The 19,213-nt window shown below is 40.6% G+C and overlaps 3 protein-coding genes across 5 annotated transcripts in view; 2 read left to right on the top strand and 1 right to left on the bottom strand.

Moving 5' to 3' along the window:
- Positions 1–1,056: 1,056 nt before the first annotated feature.
- The window catches only part of Nadk2 (NAD kinase 2, mitochondrial), a 23,282-nt gene continuing 5,125 nt past the window's right edge, over positions 1,057–19,213 (bottom strand). Inside the window, exons 2-7 of one of the 2 annotated variants that reach the window (XM_065488390.1) lie at positions 3,818–4,246; positions 3,184–3,507; positions 3,097–3,111; positions 2,931–3,027; positions 2,372–2,651; positions 1,057–1,634 (exon numbers count right to left, since the gene is read on the bottom strand). In XM_065488390.1, the coding sequence (XP_065344462.1) occupies positions 1,387–1,634; positions 2,372–2,651; positions 2,931–3,027; positions 3,097–3,111; positions 3,184–3,507; positions 3,818–4,053 (1,200 nt within the window). In that variant the 5' untranslated portion in view covers positions 4,054–4,246 and the 3' untranslated portion in view covers positions 1,057–1,386. The remainder of the gene's footprint in view (positions 1,635–2,371; positions 2,652–2,930; positions 3,028–3,096; positions 3,112–3,183; positions 3,508–3,817; positions 4,247–19,213) is intronic. The other variant, XM_065488401.1, reaches the window with a different exon arrangement.
- LOC135942385 (uncharacterized) lies at positions 6,244–9,165 on the top strand. 2 transcript variants are annotated; one of them, XM_065488487.1, is made up of 5 exons: positions 6,244–6,474; positions 6,709–6,882; positions 6,984–7,296; positions 7,811–8,072; positions 8,637–9,165. In XM_065488487.1, exons 2-5 carry the CDS (start codon positions 6,710–6,712, stop codon positions 8,933–8,935), a joined length of 1,047 nt encoding a protein of 348 aa, XP_065344559.1. In that variant the 5' UTR covers positions 6,244–6,474; position 6,709; the 3' UTR covers positions 8,936–9,165. The 2 variants fall into 2 exon arrangements, with proteins under 2 accessions (XP_065344559.1, XP_065344552.1); XM_065488480.1 differs by having other exon boundaries at positions 6,706–6,882.
- Dhc93AB (Dynein heavy chain at 93AB) overlaps positions 10,169–19,213 on the top strand; it is a 23,338-nt gene continuing 14,293 nt past the window's right edge. Inside the window, exons 1-22 of the mRNA XM_065488531.1 lie at positions 10,169–10,485; positions 12,915–13,166; positions 13,263–13,459; positions 13,931–14,510; positions 14,635–14,784; positions 14,840–14,932; positions 14,981–15,172; positions 15,226–15,336; positions 15,402–15,544; positions 15,596–15,788; positions 15,842–16,100; positions 16,157–16,352; positions 16,493–16,871; positions 16,926–17,003; positions 17,065–17,325; positions 17,379–17,696; positions 17,754–17,920; positions 17,981–18,146; positions 18,198–18,321; positions 18,379–18,527; positions 18,681–18,710; positions 18,917–19,162. Coding sequence (XP_065344603.1) covers positions 10,378–10,485; positions 12,915–13,166; positions 13,263–13,459; positions 13,931–14,510; positions 14,635–14,784; positions 14,840–14,932; positions 14,981–15,172; positions 15,226–15,336; positions 15,402–15,544; positions 15,596–15,788; positions 15,842–16,100; positions 16,157–16,352; positions 16,493–16,871; positions 16,926–17,003; positions 17,065–17,325; positions 17,379–17,696; positions 17,754–17,920; positions 17,981–18,146; positions 18,198–18,321; positions 18,379–18,527; positions 18,681–18,710; positions 18,917–19,162 — 4,392 coding nt within the window. The 5' untranslated portion in view covers positions 10,169–10,377. The remainder of the gene's footprint in view (positions 10,486–12,914; positions 13,167–13,262; positions 13,460–13,930; positions 14,511–14,634; positions 14,785–14,839; positions 14,933–14,980; positions 15,173–15,225; positions 15,337–15,401; positions 15,545–15,595; positions 15,789–15,841; positions 16,101–16,156; positions 16,353–16,492; positions 16,872–16,925; positions 17,004–17,064; positions 17,326–17,378; positions 17,697–17,753; positions 17,921–17,980; positions 18,147–18,197; positions 18,322–18,378; positions 18,528–18,680; positions 18,711–18,916; positions 19,163–19,213) is intronic.

Below are 19,213 nucleotides of genomic sequence, written 5' to 3'. Positions count from 1 at the left end.
CAGTTCAATTGCTCATTCAAATCCGCCCATCATAATAAATATGGCTTAACGTTTACGCTGAATAGAGCCATGGCCCATGGCTATTACAATTTTTGTTGAACTGATTGAATTTTGTTTTTATGTTAAAAAGTATTTTCTCTAAAATGTTTTGAAAAGCTATATAGATTAGAAGCAAAGTGTAATATACTATGCAGTCTATACAGGGTTTGCACAATTGTCCGTTCGTTATTTTTTTCCACGACCAGTTTTCCGGAAAAGTTTTTTCTAGACAATAGGTTTGGTTTAAATTTTCGGCAAATATTAAAATAATTAAGTCAAATGAACACAGATGAAGAGATGAACAAATCTTTTCTAAAAGTGAACAATCGAATTATTATCTTTTGTGTCCCATTTTTGGACATGGAAATGACTATATTATCTAGTTGAAAAATTTATAATCCAGAGAACCTTTTAAATTTTCTGTTCAGCTAAACTCTAAATATGCAACGATAAAAATGTTTCAATTGGGAAAACAATAATTGACATCTGAGAATGCCATTAATTTAAAATAGATTAATTTGAAAAAAAATAGGAACGCTATGAAAAATAAAGTGTATCGGACCAGTTTAAATTATCCTGTGGTGGTTTTTGTTAACTTTCCCGTTTATTTAATTTTTAGGCTTCTCGTGTGGATTCAAACTATTAAATTTTAAACTGGAACCGTTGTTTTCTCAGGTTTGTCATATTTTTTCAGGGGAAATATTTATTTGTGTAGAATACAGTTTGATTATACACACAGTGAACTAAATTTCATGTCTCCTGGGAAAATTATATAAAATGGATTACCTTTTTTGTCTCATGCACATAGGAAAGGGCATGAAAGTTATTAAAAAAAATTGGAAGAATGTCAATTGTTCGCCCTTTTGTCAAATCTAGTGTTGAAACCAGGTCAGTAGATAAAAGAAAGAATAAATATGAACGTCAATTAAGTCCTCTAGAAGATATGTTATCATTGAAGAAATAACTCAAGGATTTATCTGAAATACAAAGCAGTGTGAAAAATAAAACTTAAGATGATTTAAGAAATAATCTGTGGCACATTTATTTCACTTCTTACAAAATGAATAGTTTTATTACACAAATAAAATTCGATGTATTATATATTATCAACAAAAACAATTTAATCTTTTGAGCTCCAATCATCACCATTGTATAATTTCCAGGCCATCAGTGTTGTACAGGAGGGACTGGCAGCTACCGTTTAAAACCGAGGGAGCACCTAGAGGCACTATTTAATTCTTTCGAAGACTTGTCTCTGACTAACAGCTTTGCACTTTTTGAATTTGAATCACAAGAAAGGTTTAGCATCGCAGGAATGATTGGTCTCACAGCTAGTTTGCGGGCGGCTCAGGCGGTGTTGGGCAGGACCAGGGTGACGGTGCGCAGCGAGTCCTCAGGGTGCACCTCCATAACGGCAACCGTGCCGTCATTAAAGTTAAACGAAACACCGCCATCGACGACCAGGGCCGCGTCGCCGCACCGAGATTTCACCTCCAGAAGATGTGCAAAGCCGCGCGGCGAGATGACGCCACGCGGCGCCGGCCACACTGACGCGCTGATCATGTCCCGAATCACATAGTTCAATCGGCTCTCCTCTGAAACGCGTAGGATGGACATTTAGGACATTTTTATTATTTAAATTGCATACAATCCAAGTTGATAAATAAATTTTCAAATTTCCGGAACGCCAAAATTACCCACCGATTGATCTGTCTCATTATATAGTGTCTACACAAGCCATATTTAAGCAAAAATTGAGCAATAGGTAGCTGTGAGACATTCAAAAGTTCTTTTTAAAATCTATCAGTTGTGAAAAACTTAATAGTATAATGCTTGTTGATAAAGCTTTCAATGCAAAATTTAAAAAAAATAGTTTATATATTATGGTCTCTATTTTAAGTCTCATTTTCTTTCGATTTCATCGTTTCTTTAGTAATTAAAATGGATAGTTGAAACGTATCAGTACATTTCAAGAAGATGCGTTGGTTAAAAAATACCTTCAAAAGCATTTTTTTATCCTTAAGCTCTTAAGTCTACTTTAATGACTAAACCAGAGCTTAGGGAAGAGTTTTTGAACTGAAACTTTTAGGTCTTTTTGATTATTAATCGAAAACAATTATATTTTCTGATAAAACCATCTGAAGTCGACCTAAAAACACATTTTTACTAGCAAAAGCAAGGAATTTCAATGTTTTTATTTAATTTTTAAGAAAATTAAGTTGTTATTTGCAATTTTAGTCTGACTGCAGTACACAAGGAATAATTGCCCTGCGTAAACTAAAAATAAAAACTTAACAAACAATTAATTTGCATCTGTATTTTTTTAACAAACCTGGTCCAAAAACAAGGGCATTGTTAAATCGGTCAGTGACGCGTTCAAGCAGCTGCCGGTCCCCAAGATTAAGTTCGATGTCAGGCCGTTCACTCTGCAGCGCCCTGAGCAACTCGTGAACGCTGTCGGTGGAGAGGCGGCCGATCGAGTAAGCCCACGATGTGGATCCTGTCCCAGTGGCAACGCACAGACCAGAACTTTTGACCTTTACCTTTTGCCCGCCATTGAGTTTGATTTCGTAGTAGGATACTCTGGCTGACAGACGCTCACCCATAAACACCTGCAAAGTATAAGTAAACATTAATTAATTTCAGGAACAAAAGATATTATTAAGGCCAGTAAATAAATCTTGAACTGAATTAACTTTGTCGGTTACATTGGCAAATTTACTGAACCCTTGAGAGAAAAGGGAATAATTAATTAGAGTCTAAAATTTGGCTGGGTTCATAGGGCCCCAAATTAATTGGCAAACAAAAGCAGTATGAAACACGTGGTACAAATAATGTGACGTGTTTCAAACCAAAATAACTTAAATTAATTTCTCCACACTAAAAGGTACCTCATTCAGAGCCAAAACTGGTAGCACCCTCTTTTGCTGGTCCGTCCTTTTGTCCGTTTTGGCGCTTTTGTGCTGCTCCTGAAGGCAGTCGAAGAACCTGTTGCGAAAATAAACCTCAAAGTGTAAATAAAATCAACCTGAGAAACAAAACGCGCGCATCACTCACATTTCCTTATCCTCACTAACATGGATACCAAAAAAGAAAATCACGCGTTACAAACAAATACTTAAACCGATTTTGAGAAAAACGCACCTGTACTCAGGGTGCAGGAGCTGTTGGTCGTGCAGCTCGATGGGCGGCTGGAAGACGTTGCTGCCGACCAGGGTGATGCGGACGCGCGTCCTGAACGTCCAGTGGAAGTCGCCAGTGACGAGACGCTCCACGGCCTCGGAAATGTTCCTCGAGAAGTGTCCTGGCAAGCAGAGGAAGCCTTCAGAACGCGTCGGGTCAGAGTTGAAGCCGATCACGGGTTTGCGGTTGTCAGGGATGCGACTGGAGGCCAGCAGGAAAGTGCCGTCGCCACCGGCCGTGAACACAGCGTCGGCCCACTCGACGCACGCCTCCTTGAAGTTCAACCTGGACAAAAATTAAGTTAATAATGAAATTGAAAAGTTTGGAATTTCAATTAAATATTTTGGACAAATTATCACGTCCCTATTTGAATTTGCATTTTCTCTAGGTAAGTGAACCAATATGCGATAAATTTTAAAAAAAATTCTGGACACTGCAAAACCTTGGGAATTTACCGAAAAATTTATTTTTTTCTATTTTTATAATTTATAGTCACACATAATTAGATTGTGATTTTTGTTCCAATTTCTTCCCTAGCAACTGCGAAAAAATTCAAATTTTCAATCAATTGAAATAAAATAAACCATTTTTTTACCTATTGACGACTTTCGTTTGAATGTTGCGGGCGCGAAGGGCGGCATCGACAGCCGCCTCGCACGACTTGTGCACGTGGTGGTGGTGCAGAAGAAGTTCGTAGTCGGAGCCGCGGTCCCTGAGGGCCTTCTCCAGCTGTGCGGTCGAGAGGCTCGGTTGTCGGAAGCGCTCGAACTCGTAGCGTGACAGCTTGGACACGATCAGCGCCTTGCTACACTCAAACGCCTGCCGACGCATTGTGTCGGCGCCGATTCGACGCCCTCTGCTTCTCAAGAGACAACTGGCGGCCTCCGAAGTGGTCAGGACGAGGGAGACAAAGGCAGAGCCGCTGATCGCGGTGTAAACACCGGAAACTGCGCACAACCGGTTTTTTTACTCTGAAAGGGAACTGCTCCAGTTAATCGGTTTGTAAGTTGTTCATAGGGTTAAGCTGCAAAAATATTTTTGGTTATTTAGATGGGGGCAGTCCGCATTTATTTTCTTGTAGCTTAAATTATGAATATACAAAAATGAGAAAATATTAAACAAGCAAAATTCAATTCTTAAAGCCACAAACAAATTTAACAACAGAAAAAAAGAGAAGAAAAAGCACACCGCAGGTAATTTTAAGGAAAACTTGTTGAATCACTCAGCTCTGCGCGTATAAATTCTGGATTGATATATTGAAATTTCACTAAGTAAAATAGCATACTGAATTAATCCGTGCTGAGCTATGCCATACAATATTTTTTTTAATTTCACACAAAAATTGATTTAGACATATCTTATAAGACATATTATATATTTTATGCTCACAATAAGAATACAGTATAAATTTACTTAGACGACCAGAAGTTAAAATTTAATTTTTTTTAATCTCTTTACTTTAATTTTCGAAATTTTTATTTTCTGACCGAACATCAAGCAAAAATAAAAACTTTACACGTCAAACCAATTAATTTTATTATTTAACTTTGTTTAAAGACGTTTTTTAATTAATTGAAGTGTAATATCTATTGATGACAGAGATCTCCGACCAATCTATATGGTTATCCTTGTGAGTCGAAACTAAATAAAAGTGCTTCAATTGTTTGGTAAGGAGTACCGGTGCCAAATAGCCACGTGTGCTGGTTTATCCACCCCTTCAGCGGCTTTTCGGCCAAATGACCGACATTTTAATCAAAATCTTGCAGTCCAGGATTATTCCCGTCCCCTAGTTTATCCCCTAAAATCGTTTACTTTATATTTGTTTTAGACACCTCAACATTGTTTAGCAGGAGGCGTATTTTCCTGATTTGTTCCTCAAAATAATCAAAATAAACCTAATTTTTAACATTTGGATTCAAAATTCACATTTATATGGCAAATAAACTGTAATTAATTCAGTTTATAAAACAATATGTCTTTTAATAAATACAGAATTTAAATTTCCGCATTAATTTCCTAGGATTAGATATCAAAATTCTGAGAAAAACATTAAAGATAACGACATGCTCCCATACTGAACAGCATCTGTTTCGGCCCCGCAGGCCTCATCACCAAATTCATTTTCAACGCAAATAAAATTTAAATCTTCCTAAAATTGCAAGCGTTTGTATTTCTTTTTCCTTTCGTGCCCCCTAAAAATATTTTGTGAAAGGTGTAAAGTGGTATCCATGGGTGGCACTGGTTAACTCTGAAATAAATTAATATTTTAAAAAGGACACTCCTCAAGAAAATATAGCTTTTTATTTAAGATTGATTAAAAAATCTGAAATATATTATCAATGTGATCTAAATATAATTAATAAGCGGCTTGTTAGCAGTTGTCAAATAAGATAAGAAAATAAAAATAATTGTAAAAATTTAATGTGTCTTCTGCATTTTCAACGTAATAAAGAGCCTTCTTTATAAATTATTTTTGAAAATGTTCTTTTTACACTCTTTATCGTTCTGTGTAGTATGTAACTAACAGATAAGCATAAAGAGGTGCATAATGTGATAATAGCGTGAGTCTTTTAATTAAATTTGCCGCGAACTTTGAGGCGTGATAAAATTGAATTTTTTGGTTTTCCCGTTATACATATCAAGCGGAAACCACATTGTATGTATTATTTTAATTTTCTTATATTTTCCTGTAGTATAATATAAACGATGCAAACTATGCAGGCTAATAAAAATTACAAGAATTTAACTATCAACTACTGGACACGAGCAGGACACGAGCGAGCAATGAGATAAAGACGGACGATAAAGATAAATAATAATAGCACTCAACCAAAACAACACAAAACTCACGAAGCTAATCACGTGATCAAATCAAACCAATGGAACACAGTTTGGACTGATGACGAGTCGACGATAAAAAACCTCTTCGAAAATCCGGTTGAAAATTGCTCTCCATCTTTTGTTTCCAGATCCGTGAGAATAAAACCGGTACTAAATGACAGTTGAAACCGGTTAGCTCTCAAATTATCGTTTGTGGAGCAGCTCAGAGAAAAAAAGCCTGTTGCGCTTTGGAATTGATATCGCGATAAGTGCGAGATAAGCGTCGCTGGCCCCAAACTTCTTTTGGACGCACTGCCGAAACGACCTGCCGTCGCTAATTCGACTAATTCGGCGCCAGCTACTGGGCCCACAGCGGCGCCGTTCGTGCTCCTGAATTACGGACCCGAGCGCTGGAAGCGACGAGGCTTCTTCGTAAGTGTCTCTCTTTGTCAGTCGCGCACCTTCGCGGATTTGCAACCTTCCGACAACAACTGACCTGCGGTTCTCACGCCCCTCCCCACCTAGCCACCCCTCGCGGAGGGCGGCGGTCGCTCCAAGCCCTGAGTTGTTTGAGAACGGTGCGAAATATCAACGAAATGGGGGCGTGGTGTTTGTTGTTTGCTTTGAATGTCCCAGTTTTGTTGACGGTGTGTCCGTTTGCAGCAGGATGTCGTCGGAGGAGGCCAAGGGGGCCGGCGGAGGCGGTAACGAGGCGTCAACGCTCCGCTTAGGCTGCAAGGTGCAGGGCTATCGTCAGCTCAGCAGCCAGATCGTGACCAAGGATGAAATCGCGGAGGAAATCAACAACAGGTTCAGCAAGAGTGCCTCGGACACCACAAGGTAGATACATAAAATTTTGCTTCTTCAATAAAATAAAAATTCGACTATGATTTGCTCGGTTATTTTTAGTTTTGAATTATTTTATTTATTCCCTTTACTAGACCTTTTGTGGACAAACGAGTGCTACAGGAAGCTCTTCTTGCTCTCAAATTCGACGAACAGTTCGTCAGGAAAATTGACCCAAGCAATGAGGAGTTTCTCTTGGCGCAGGAAAAGAAAAGAGCCAACTCTGAGGCCGCGGGGGCTGCGGACGAGCCACGTTCGCGCTTCGGAAAGCGTTTGGATCCCAAAATGGAAAAGGAGCTGGCGTTGAAACAACTTAGTGAGCTGCCAACACTCAAGAGGCGGCGCAAAAATCAAGACGTTGCTTCACCTCCTGAGCCACCTCCAGCTCCAAGCGTTTTTAATGAAAAGGTATGGCTTTGCTTTAAATCTCAACAAACTGTAAAGGGGTATTAAAATATTCAAACTCGTTTTTGAAGCTATCAGGGCGCTCAGAAATGAGATTTTGGGTACAAAGAGTCAAATCGCACATATTTTGAAAGCTCTCAACTAGGCCGTTCTAACGGTGTGCAGATCTTGTAAATTTAACCAATACCGAGCACTCCAGGCATCGTTAAAGCAACCACATGTGTGGAAAATTACATTGTTGATCGCTCGGGGGCTTGATTTAGACCTGTTCTGTTATTCAATTCTCACCTCGGTGGTGACCTCCAACATGTTCTTAGGAAAAAATCAACTGGCAATTTTGATTTTCTTACAGTTAATCAGGATGGAGCTCAAACAAATATTTAAAAATTGCAGACCATATTAATTCTCTCGGGGAGACACCCTGGTGCATTATTACGCATTGCTAAATTGACGGAATCTATTTTTAAGTGCTACAATTAGTTCAAGTTTTTAACGATCAAATTAATCTTCTTTCCAGGTGCTTCAAAACCTGAAGCGCTCTGTGCAGAGATCTGCACGCCACTCTGCACTGGTTTTGAAACCGGAGGCTGTGCGCACGGCGCTAGAGAGGCTTGGCGTCCCCCCTCCGGCCGCAGAAGGAGCTGCAGAGCCGCTTACTCTTTCAGAGGAACTGAATCCCTACCGGCAGTCTGCGTCCAGGATCATTCGTCGCCACTCGAGCAGTGAAGATGAAGACGATTCAGATCCAGAGGATTCACACACGTCTTTGGCAGAGACGGGTAAGTTCTCAATAATATTGCAAAGGCTCTCATTTGCAAATTTGTCCCATAGTTTCTTAGATTCTTAGATTGCAATTTTTAATCATTTGGTTAAATTTGTCCATTTATTTAAGGTAAATAGAAACCAACAAGAATTTAATTTTTTGACTTTTTATAATTGTTTTTACATTTATAACAATTCACCTCTTTATTAAATTTTTAAGTTAGTACATACAGGTAAATTTCTTAATATGAGAACCACTGAATAAAAGAGGCTTCCAGACCTCGCGTCACCCACTTCTAACCTAAAGTCTGGTACCGAATTAGCTTACAAATCGCATATTTTGGTTCCATTTCGCATCTCTGGCACTTGGAAACGTTTCAGTTCCTTGAAACTGAATGTTTCTGCCTGGGAGGATCTTCATATTTTTACACATTTCATAAGCAACTGTAAAAAAGGGCGGCTATGTCTGGAAAAAACACTAAATTTAGTCTTTTTACAAATTTAACACCCTTTTGTTAAACCCTGAGGGCAAAAATTAACGTATTATCTCGTCTCATGTAGCATTTTGCGTAATTTTGCAGGTGGCACAGTAGCGACTGAGGCTCCAGCGGAGGCGACTGCCACTGAAGCATTGTCGAGTGAGGCCGCGGCGCCAAAGGACCAATGTACCAACTGTAAAGCAGAGGAAGACAAGTTAAAAATTGAAGTCAAAGAGGAGCCGCCGAGCGAGTTGTCTCCCAACGGACCAGACGTGCGTGTGATGCGCAGCAGGGTGCAGAAGACGTATCCATCGAAGCGGCGGTCAGCGCCATCCCCTGGCGACGATGGCCGCCGCACGTACCTGTCTCCGGTGATGAAGAAGCAGCTTGGCCGCATCTGACGCTGCTCGGGCCCAACGCCACCCTGGGGCCCCCCAAAGAGACTTGACTCGTGCGATTTGATTGATTGTTGAACATACTTTATTTGTTTTGTTTCCTCTTTTTAACTTGTGAATTAAGCCAACCACCTGTGCATGTGAGCATGCCAAGGAATTCAGTCTAAAAACTGTGTTGTTCGAATGTTTTGTAAATATATAGTAGGATGAGAGTAAATAAAAGTGGATTTTAGCTATCAGCAGGTCTCATTTCAGCAACAAACACTGATAAGGATAAGTTCAAGCACTGATTGCGAATTTTAAAAGCAACTCATCGAGTATTTGCATTCCTCTATTAAGGAAACCGAAATAAAAAGCATTATTATGCATCAGACGTGAAGAATTTCATGAAATTAGGAGAAAATGACCAATGAAAAGTTTCTAACTGGCACCATAAGTGAGCTATAGGGTCAAACTTTGGGATTGTGCGTCATGTTAATTTTTGAAATGTGGCAATTTTTGTCCAAAACAGTGAAATTTTGCATACATACTCTCCTTGGTAAGAAAAAACGGCCGATATATATACTAATTAATTTCTCGTTTTGTTACGGATTTTTCCAATCCTTTCAATGTTGGGTCAGCTTTTGTGTCTTGCAAACGGATTGGAATATTTACAGAAAACCATTTGCAGTAATTTTGTAGAGGCGGTAAAGAATATTTCACAAACAAAAATCTAAAAATTTGATTACTTCTTTTATCAAATTAGTATATTATCATTTCAAATTTGCAGTATCGATAAAGTTTTTACACAAATAAATAAATTATAAAAAATGTTATCAGCTCTCAGAATATATTAATCGACGGGGAAAAAACTAGCGGACAATTCTCTTCTGAAATGGTTATTGACTTGCAACGTTAAAAAAAGATAACTATTTAGTATTTTTATTTATCTCACTCGTTCCCAAAGAACGTGCGGATTAAAAACTTTCACGTGAAGCCGCTAATCCAATTAAAAATACATTTTTTGATTCCTAGAGTATTCCATCGATTGTGTACAATTCTTTTATAGTTCAAAACCTTTTATTAATTACAAAGAGTATATTTTTGAGGCGAGCGCATTTTCTAACTTTCTGCTTTCTACCTGCCATAAAATTGTGAAAATAGCTATTCCACCATGCAATTTCCTTCTGTTGCTGCTACATGACTAAGTAGCATTCTATTGCGAACATGAATCGCATCAACATTCTGTACATTCCCTTGGTTTAGGCGAGTAGTGGGGTACGAATTTGTGCAGCGGGGAGCTGATTGTGAGCGTCGGGGACGGGCCAGGGGTGGTTTATTCCGTTTGCATGTCATCCATTTTTCTGTGTCGAGCTGACTGTGGTGCTGCATGTATTCATTCAAATTTCGTGACGCGAGGAGTGCGGGGCATCTTAGTCAGTGATAAAGTAACACACGGGTGAGAAACGATGGAGGGTGGAGGGAGTGGACAGGACGAGCGCCTCGAGCTGATCAGTGCGTATGTGCAAAAGACCCTCAAGTTGAAGCCGGAAAAATGGACAAAAATGATGGCACTGGTAAACAAAACTATTTCCACGTTCTAAGAACAGCTTTGTATGCATTATTGATCTAGGTTTTTGAAATTTTTACAAATTTAATTTTTAATGTACGTATAGTGGTGTTCACATTGAATCGAGGATAAAAAGACCAATTTTTGATAAAAGTGGAGCTTTAATAGCCAACAAAATTAATATAATTTTGCATTGTTGGCTATAGCTTTAGGTTCATTTTGTCTATGTATTATTTGTGGAGTTTAGCAACGATGTTTTTGGGGTCAGGTACGGAGTATTCAGTAAAATTTCAGATTTCACCGAATTTCTCGAAAAATTCCATTTTTTCGCTTGATTGCGATCCCTCTTGTCGCGGTGTGCGAATTAAGAGTAACATTTACGTACTGGTAAAATAAATTTCTGATTTTCAATAGTGGAGACAATGCTTGCCATTTGATTAGCATACAAATTATTATGAGTTCAATTTCTCGCAAATTTTAACAAAAATATGAGAGCATTTTTGTTCTTACCCAATTTTATTCAAGAGTATTTCAAGTATAGGTAAAAAGCATATTTCACAATTTTTCTGTGCAGCCTTTACTTTAAATTAATTTATTCCAATATTGAAAAATATAGCAAATTATATTTAATATAACAACAAGTAAGGCCTGCCAAATTTCTTTAAAAATCTCAAAGGAAAATAATTAAAGGGTTGGGAAAAAGAAAAGAACAAAATTCACATGGGTAAACTCAGAACGTATTTCAGTTTTATTTTATCTTGTGATCCTGCACGGTTATTTTGAAATTTCAATGTCATGTTATTTTTCAAATTTTCAGCAACAAAGTCGATTAATGAAACTGACTTTTCAATTTATGCTATTTCTGTCAGTCGTATATAGCCCCCTCTAATTTTTTTTTGCAAAAAGAACATTAAATTTTGCAAAATACTATACCATTTAAAATAAGCCTAATAAAACATAGTCACGCACATCTCTTAAAACTATGCTAAATTAAAGCTAACCTGTTCAGTTCTGTTTTTGATCAAATTAAAACCCTCGAGTTCGCGTACAAAAAAATTGAAAATTTTAAATTTTCAGGTATGCTGCTGAGTCATTAAAAAAATCAAAAAGATTTGAATACAAATGATACGTCAGTTTTATCGATTCGGAAGGAATTTAGCAAAGACTGGCAGTGTCCCATCTCGTGATTGTGCCAGATCGCATTATTTTTCCGTTCAATGGGTGGCATCGTTTTCCACCGCTTTTGGCCTCAAAGGGGGATGGCAAGAAAAGCATGTTGTGCTCAATAAAACGGCAGGGGCACACGCGAATAATTACACGCGGGCGGCGAATGCAAATGCGGGCCAGCTCGTCTTCCCGCGAGTGGCACGGCGGAATCGACTTTTGCGTCGTCCTGTGTTCCGCCGCCGTCGTCGTCGTCGGGTGCCGGCACGACGCCTCTTTTGCCTTTTCCAGCACCCAGGAGAGAAAGAAAGAAAGGCAGGAGGGAAAATAAAGAAAGCGCGCGGCATAACGAGAATGGGGCGTACAAACAAACCGCCGAGCGACTGTTTGTTTCTCTGCTTCTGCTGCCTTTTGTGTGCGCGACTTGCGTGGCCTCCGCCGTTTAATGAATTCCCACCGAGCGTTTAAATCGCGCTTGGCACGCGATTATTTATTTCCCGACCGCCGACTGCCCGCCGCGATCATAACGTGGAAAATCAAATTCTGCCTTTCGCTGCTGACAGCCGAGCGACCAGCCGGCAAAAGGAGCAACAGCCGCTGTGCCGCCGACAAACAAAACCATATATTATACAATAGTGCATTTGTGCACGCGTGTCGAGTCGGCAGTGGTTTAAAGCTGGCTGACAAGTTATTTGAATGCATGGGAATTCGCAACTCATGTGTACACTGCGAGTGAAATTGAACGGAATCGATTTCATGGGCGAATTAATTGAATTTATTTATTGCGATGAACTAATTTTTACGCGACGTGAAAAGGGAACGATAATTTACTTGCAAACGGTAAGTCATGAGTCATTTGTGGAGCAATAAAATTAGGGGCTTGTAAGAAAATAAATTGCTTTCAAGTTTTGCAGGAGTTTGTCAACCGCATTATCAATTTAATTTAAATTTATTGACGTATGACATGGTATTGCAGATGTAATTCTCTCATAATGTAACCAGAGGCAATTTCATTTTGAAAAACTTCTTAAAAAAGCAAAAACCGCATTTTGGGATATAAAAATGTTTGAGTATAAATAATTTAACACTAGTTACATTATTTATTTTGTATTCTGAGAAAAATTTAATTACCGGAAATGCGGGAAAAATAAGCAGACCAAAAACAACCTAAGCACACAAGAAATTGAAACCTTACTGCTTTGAAATAATTTTTGCTATTATTTAAAACAGATGCTCCTAGAACAATTTTAAACTGTGTCTTGTAACTCGCAGGAAGAGTACCGCAATGTGGTGCAAGATTTCCTGGACCGAGCGGAGAGCGGAGGCGTTTTGCTGCTTACGGTCAACTCGGCGGCGCAGTTGGTGCCAGCTCTCGGCTTTCCGCTCGCCCTGAAGAGCAAGGCGGCCTTCTTTGCTCGCGTCCACCCGCGTCCCATTGCCGTGGCCTCTGACGTCAGGCAGCTGCTCGTGCTTGGCGACATCGCACTCAAGCCCATCGAGCAACTCGCTGCGCTCGTCGACGAGGTAATTATTTAATTGCTATACGAAAGGCACGAACTTTTAATGATAAATAAATTATGCTAAATTTATAAAGTGGTTATTGATTTTTTCATTTGTCAGGTGTTTGTGCCTTTGCTCTCGAATTCGCAAAACCACGAGACCTGGCCAATCGCCATCGGGCAAGATGTAAAGCGACACGTCCACTCGTTAAAGAGCACCGTCTACCAAGTCAAAGGCCAAGTCAGCGGCCAAACTATTCTGCCCATGCCTGTTGGCGTAGAGAGAGTGCACGAGGCAGAAGCAAAATTGATAAGCAGGTACTACTCGCACTCACCAAATCAGTTAAAAAATCGTATCGCAAGTTTTAGTCATATTTTGAAAACGCCCAGCAATTTAGATTTGAATATTTTCCGGGCCTTAAAAGACATGGATGTCAAAAATTTTATTTAATGTGTGATGCTTTAAATTTTGAAAAATCAGGGTTCAGTTGGAATTTTTAGAATTGTGTTAGTCGTCAAACGCTGACAAAGAGTGCGGCCATATATTGTGCCGGCATCAATGTCGTGGCCGCTCTGATTTTTTGGTTAAAATGCATGGAAACCAATGGAGAATCCAACATTCACTTAAGCAATTGACGCATCCTTGTCTTTGCCACCCTGGGAAATTATGGCGTCACAATGTCTCTTTGTCCAGCGTTTGAGGGCTTACGAGGATGTCGATTAGAATAATTCAAGCTATACTGATCTCCTGAATAGCTAGCTTCACATATTTCAACGATTTACTTTCAGCGGTGGTGATGTAGTGGACATGTACTTGAAATCGGCGATCGAAGCCGTGGTGATCAAGTGGGCGGCCCAAGTGAACGACGTTTTGAGCGAGGAATCAAGCGCTTTGTCGCCAACGTCCACCCCTTCGGCAGAGATTTCGTTTTGGAACAGCCGGCTGACTAATTTGGACAACATCTACTCTCAACTGCGAGATGAGAGGGTGCGAAAAATGGCCGTGATCCTGGAGAAGACCGATAGCGCTTACTTTCCGTGCTTCAAAAACCTTTTCCGCAGCGTGGTGGCGGCGCTGACGGAGGCCAGGGACATAGCCCTGCACCTGAAGCCCCTCCAGCGCCAGTTGACTGTTTTAGAGGAGGTAGCGGACTTTGGCGAGGCGGCGCCGCTCGTACGGCCCCTGCTGCACGTTATTTGTCTCGTGTGGGCCCACTCTCACTACTACCGACACTCAAGCAAGTTGGTGGTTTTGCTCAGGCAGGTGGTGAACCTGCTCGTGCAGCAAGCCAAAAGGTTTCTCGACCCCTCGTCTATCTTTCAAAGTGATGTCGACGAGGCCAAACAAAGAGTAGAGCTCTCTGTTCAGGTAAAGGGGAATTGTGGCTTTTAACTTCCAAATTTTCCCATCGTATGCAAACGATTAAAAAAAATATGGAATATGGAATATCTATGTCCAAAATGTTAGGTAGAAATTTGATTATCCTATGCAGGTTCTCCGCTATTTTCGGACGACTTTTGACCAATTCCGCGAGTTGCTGCCTAATTATTTCGGCAATGAGCCACCAGTACCGTGGAATTTTCATCCCGGCATGGTTTTTGAGCGCTACGACGCTTTTCTAGAGCGACTCCTCCTCGTGCAGGTCTGTGCCTTTAGCCTCTTATCAATTTAAATTGACATAGTATTGTCGTTTCAAGGGGTTCTTTGAAACAGTGCTAGAATTTCTAAAGCTAGAAAAGGTTGAAATCGGAGGTTTGAAAGGAAGAGGTCTCTCCGCTAAAATAACGCAGGTAAGGTAACGATTTTTCAAAAATATTTCTACTCTCTTGGGTTGTTAGGTATTTAGAGACTTCAATGAATGCTTCGCTGTTTTTGCTTGCAAAACTTACGACGCTTTGGACCCTGAAGAAGAGGCTTTTGTTGACGACCTGGAAGCTTTCCAGTTAAAAGTAAAGGATCTCGATCGCCGACTGGCTTCTATCCTCTGTCAAGCGTTTGATGACGCTCATGAGCTGGAGACAATTTTTAAAGTAGTTCTCACGTTCCAGTTTTCCTACAATTTATATTTTAATTTTATAAAAAGCTTATCGACATTGTGGGCACGGTTCTCCAAAGACCGCTGATCCGGAAGCGCTTCACCAGCAAATACGACAAAATTGTAGATTTACTCGAGTTGGAGATCGCCGAAGTGGAGGTTAGAAATCAAGATATTGCTGTGCGACATATTCTAATAAATTATTATAATTTTGTCTGATATAGAAAATCATGGAAATTATAATTCAATCGGGCCGATTTCCTGCTGAAAAGAATTTACCTCCGGTTGCCTGCGTAATAAAGTGGGCAAATCACATGCAGCAACGCATTGATGCGCCAGTTGCGAGCTTCAAAACACTTGATCATCCGTAAAGTTGCTAAACATTTGCCCTAAACTTTTAACCATACATAATCAATAGCGTGATGACTTCAGAAAAAGCACTTAGCGTTCTGAGTAAGTGCAATAATTTGGAAGAGAAGCTTACTAAATTGCGGGAGGAGCATTTAAATAAATGGAGAAGTGAGTGTGAGGAAAAGTGTGACATGTATCTACAAAAGCCACTGTTTGTCTTTAAAAATAAGAAAGAGCTGAAACTCAACTTCGACTCGCAGGTACAGACTGTGTGATAATATGAAAAAAATCAGTAACAAAAAATTTATTTCAGCTTGAAAGTACTCTTCGCGAAGTGCGTTACATGCACTTATTAGGCTTAGAAAACGAAATTCCAGCGTGCGCACTCAAAACCTACGAAAGCATTGAAACGTTTCGAAAATACTGTTGCAACCTCAAGATCACGATAATAAAATACAACCAGATTCACCAGTTCAGTCAGCCAGTTGAATTTGCTTTAGTCAAAGAAGACGTTGACAAAATCAATGACCTTGTAAAACTCGGAGAGAACGAATACAATTGGAGTTCTCCAGGTAATCCTCACTCAGTTTTATCGATCCCACTTATTGTTATTTAATATTTTTAACAGATCTTTGGTCGTATATTGAGAGGCTGCGAGACCTAGTTTGTGATTTGCACCAACGGCTGAAGCAGAGCAAGGACAATTTGAACCGCGTGCACCAGTTGATGTGCGTTTGGTGTCGCGTGCCTCTCTTTGAACGCAAGGACGGGCGCAAAGACACGCTCCTTCATCCAGCTGAACAGGCCGATCGGGCCCAGAAAAGGTTCGTGCTTTATTGCCCTACAAAATTCTTCAATGTTTGAAATAAATTATATCAGCTATTTTTTTGAATTTTTAGTTAAAATATTTTATCCCTTTTTGTCTGTGTTTTGTGAGAGTAATTTAAATAACCATAACTTTAAGGTATGCCGAGATTAAGGAAGTTTCGAGTGAGACGGAGCGGCTGGTGGAGCAGAATTTGACGCTGTTCAGCTTGCGGGCCGACGAGACGCGCTGGCTGCGCTACGTGGATCACATCGACCATATTGTGCGCGACGCCCTGCAGCGCACCCTTGGTTGCTCGCTGGCTTACTTGGCGGACAACATGGACCCTACGTCAAAAGCAGCCCCCTTTTTCGAGGCTCGGCTCGAGCTTCGAGAGCCGCAGCTCATGTTTGTGCCTCCTTTGGACGATTCGGAAAATGGACTGGCTAATATTGCCAGTGGGCTCATTGACGACGTTCTTAAAATGGCCAAACTTGTTCAAAGGGTCTCTAAAAGTCCAAATGCGGTTTCCTATGAAGTAAAACGTTTTTTTTTAAATTTAAAATCTTGGAATAATCTTAATTTTTATCAGGTTGAACTGGTAGATAATGAGGATATACGCGAAATGAAATCGGAGATTCTTGGAGAAGTCCACGCAGTTATGAAAGAGGTTAAAAATATTAAAATTTTTAAGTGAATAAAACAACACAACTCATCTCATTTTATTCTAGGCCCAAGAGCTGAGCGCACGTTTTGACGTATTTTCTTATCTGTGGCTTGATGACAGGCAAATGTACATGGACCAGTTCCTAAATTACGGTCGGCAACTTAATTCGGAAGAAATGGACCTGGTTGCGTTAGGCGACGCCATGGCTCCGCCAATTACACCGCCTTCTCTCGATCTCTTCAAGCAGCAGCTAGACCATTTTGAGGCAGTCTACGTCGAAATTTGTGCTCTTCCCAGCAAAGAGGTTTTTCACTTGTGGTTCCAGGTCAATTTTATTTTGCGTAAATTATAAATTAGTAAATATTATTCCCTCATCAGATTGATGTTACACCCCTGAAGCAGACCCTGGTGAACCTGGTGCGTCGCTGGGGCAACATGTTCCAGCAGCACTTGGCTGAGCATGTGGTAAACAGCTTGACCAATCTCGCCGAGTTCATCAGGGAGGCTGACGAGGGTTTGATGCGTCCAGTAGGCGACGGAGACTACGATGGTCTCGTCCAGCTCATGGGCTACTTGCTCAACGTAAAAGAGCGCCAAGCAGTGACTGACGAAATGTTTGAGCCGATTCAACAAACAATCGAGCTGCTCAAGCTGTACGAACAGGAACTCCCTGAAGAGGTGCATGTTCTGCTGCAGGTTGGGGATTTTTTTATTTCCTTTTCAATAAGGTATTATCATGAAGCGTTGCTGCAGGAGTTGCCGGAGCAATGGCTAAACACAAAGAAAAACGCCGCGACGGTGAAGCAGTTGGTGGCGCCCATGCAGGCCAATGAGGTTGCCTGCGTTAGAAAGCGAATTTTGGCGTTTGATGCGCAGCAATGTCAGTACAGGGATTCATTTCGCAAGAGCCACTTTCTCAAGTACTTGCCCTCCCTCATTTCTTGAAAATGAAGTGAAATTTAATTTGTAAAAATTTTAAGGTTCACCTGTGAGCTGCCCTACGTGCAGATGGACGATAAAAACGGCGAAATCAGCTCAATGGAAGGCGATATGGAACGTTTACACGATTCTGCTTCGCTTTTTGAAGTCAATATGCCAGATTTTAAGCATCTTAAACAGTGTAGACGTGAGCTGAAAATGCTCAAGGTGAATTATTTGGATCAAATTTGGACTATTTGGCAATTCAAGTCTTTGCAGCAATTATGGGACTACGTGATGATCGTACGAACTAGCATTGAGGACTGGAAAACCACTCCTTGGCGACAGATAGACGTGGAAAACATGGACATTGAGTGCAAAAAGTTTGCCAAAGAAGTGCGCGGTTAGTATTTCACCAAACAACGCACACAAATAAATAAAATTTTAATAATAATATCAGCGTTGGACAAGGAAATGCGCACCTGGGATACCTATGTGCAGCTAGAGGCGACGGTTAAAAACATGCTGACCTCTTTACGAGCGGTCGGTGAATTGCAAAACCCTGCCATTCGTGAGCGCCACTGGCAGCAGCTGATGACCTCGACCAAGGTAGGTGGCACTGTGCCTCGTATCTTCTCGTTCGTCTTCGTCTCTTCTGTGTCTCTGTCCTTGTGTCTCGTTGGCGTGTGTTCCTCTTTGTCCAAATTAGCTGACAGCGCCCCAGGTCCTTAAATCAAATTCTGTTCCATCGCCTGCTAACAGAACCTCGCCGCCCTGCCGCCGGAATACACCGTGAGTGCAAAAAAGACAAATCATCTGCCCATGAAAACTCTTCTTCTTTCGCTCTCTTTGACACTCAAAATCGCTTTATTGCACTCTCTTCTTCTTTGATTCAAATTCAATTAAACTGGCACTCGATTGAAAACAAAGCACACACAAGTTGAAAATGAGAGAAACTTGCAGAACCTTTATGACTTGAGTTTGGGCTGTGGGGTTAGGTCCGTTTCGTGATGGACACGAGCACTACCCTTGCGGATTTACTTGCGCTGAATTTGCACGAGTGCGAGGAGGAGGTTAAAAATATCGTGGACAAAGCGGTGAAAGAGATGTCCATGGAGAAAATTCTGCGAGAGTTGAATGCCACGTGGAGCACTATGGAATTTGAGCAGGAGCGGCACGCAAGAACTGGCTGCCTCCTGCTGAAAGCTTCAGAGGAGCTAATCGAAACCCTTGAAGAAAATCAAGTAATTTGTATTATCAGAAAGAAATAAATCATCATCACAACTTTCATACTC

This window comes from Cloeon dipterum, chromosome 1 (assembly GCF_949628265.1).
Source record: "Cloeon dipterum chromosome 1, ieCloDipt1.1, whole genome shotgun sequence".
NCBI classification, from domain to species: Eukaryota; Metazoa; Arthropoda; class Insecta; order Ephemeroptera; family Baetidae; genus Cloeon; species Cloeon dipterum.
The sequence above is the reverse complement of the archived record's forward strand: the minus strand, read 5'-3'. Positions and strand labels throughout refer to the sequence as shown.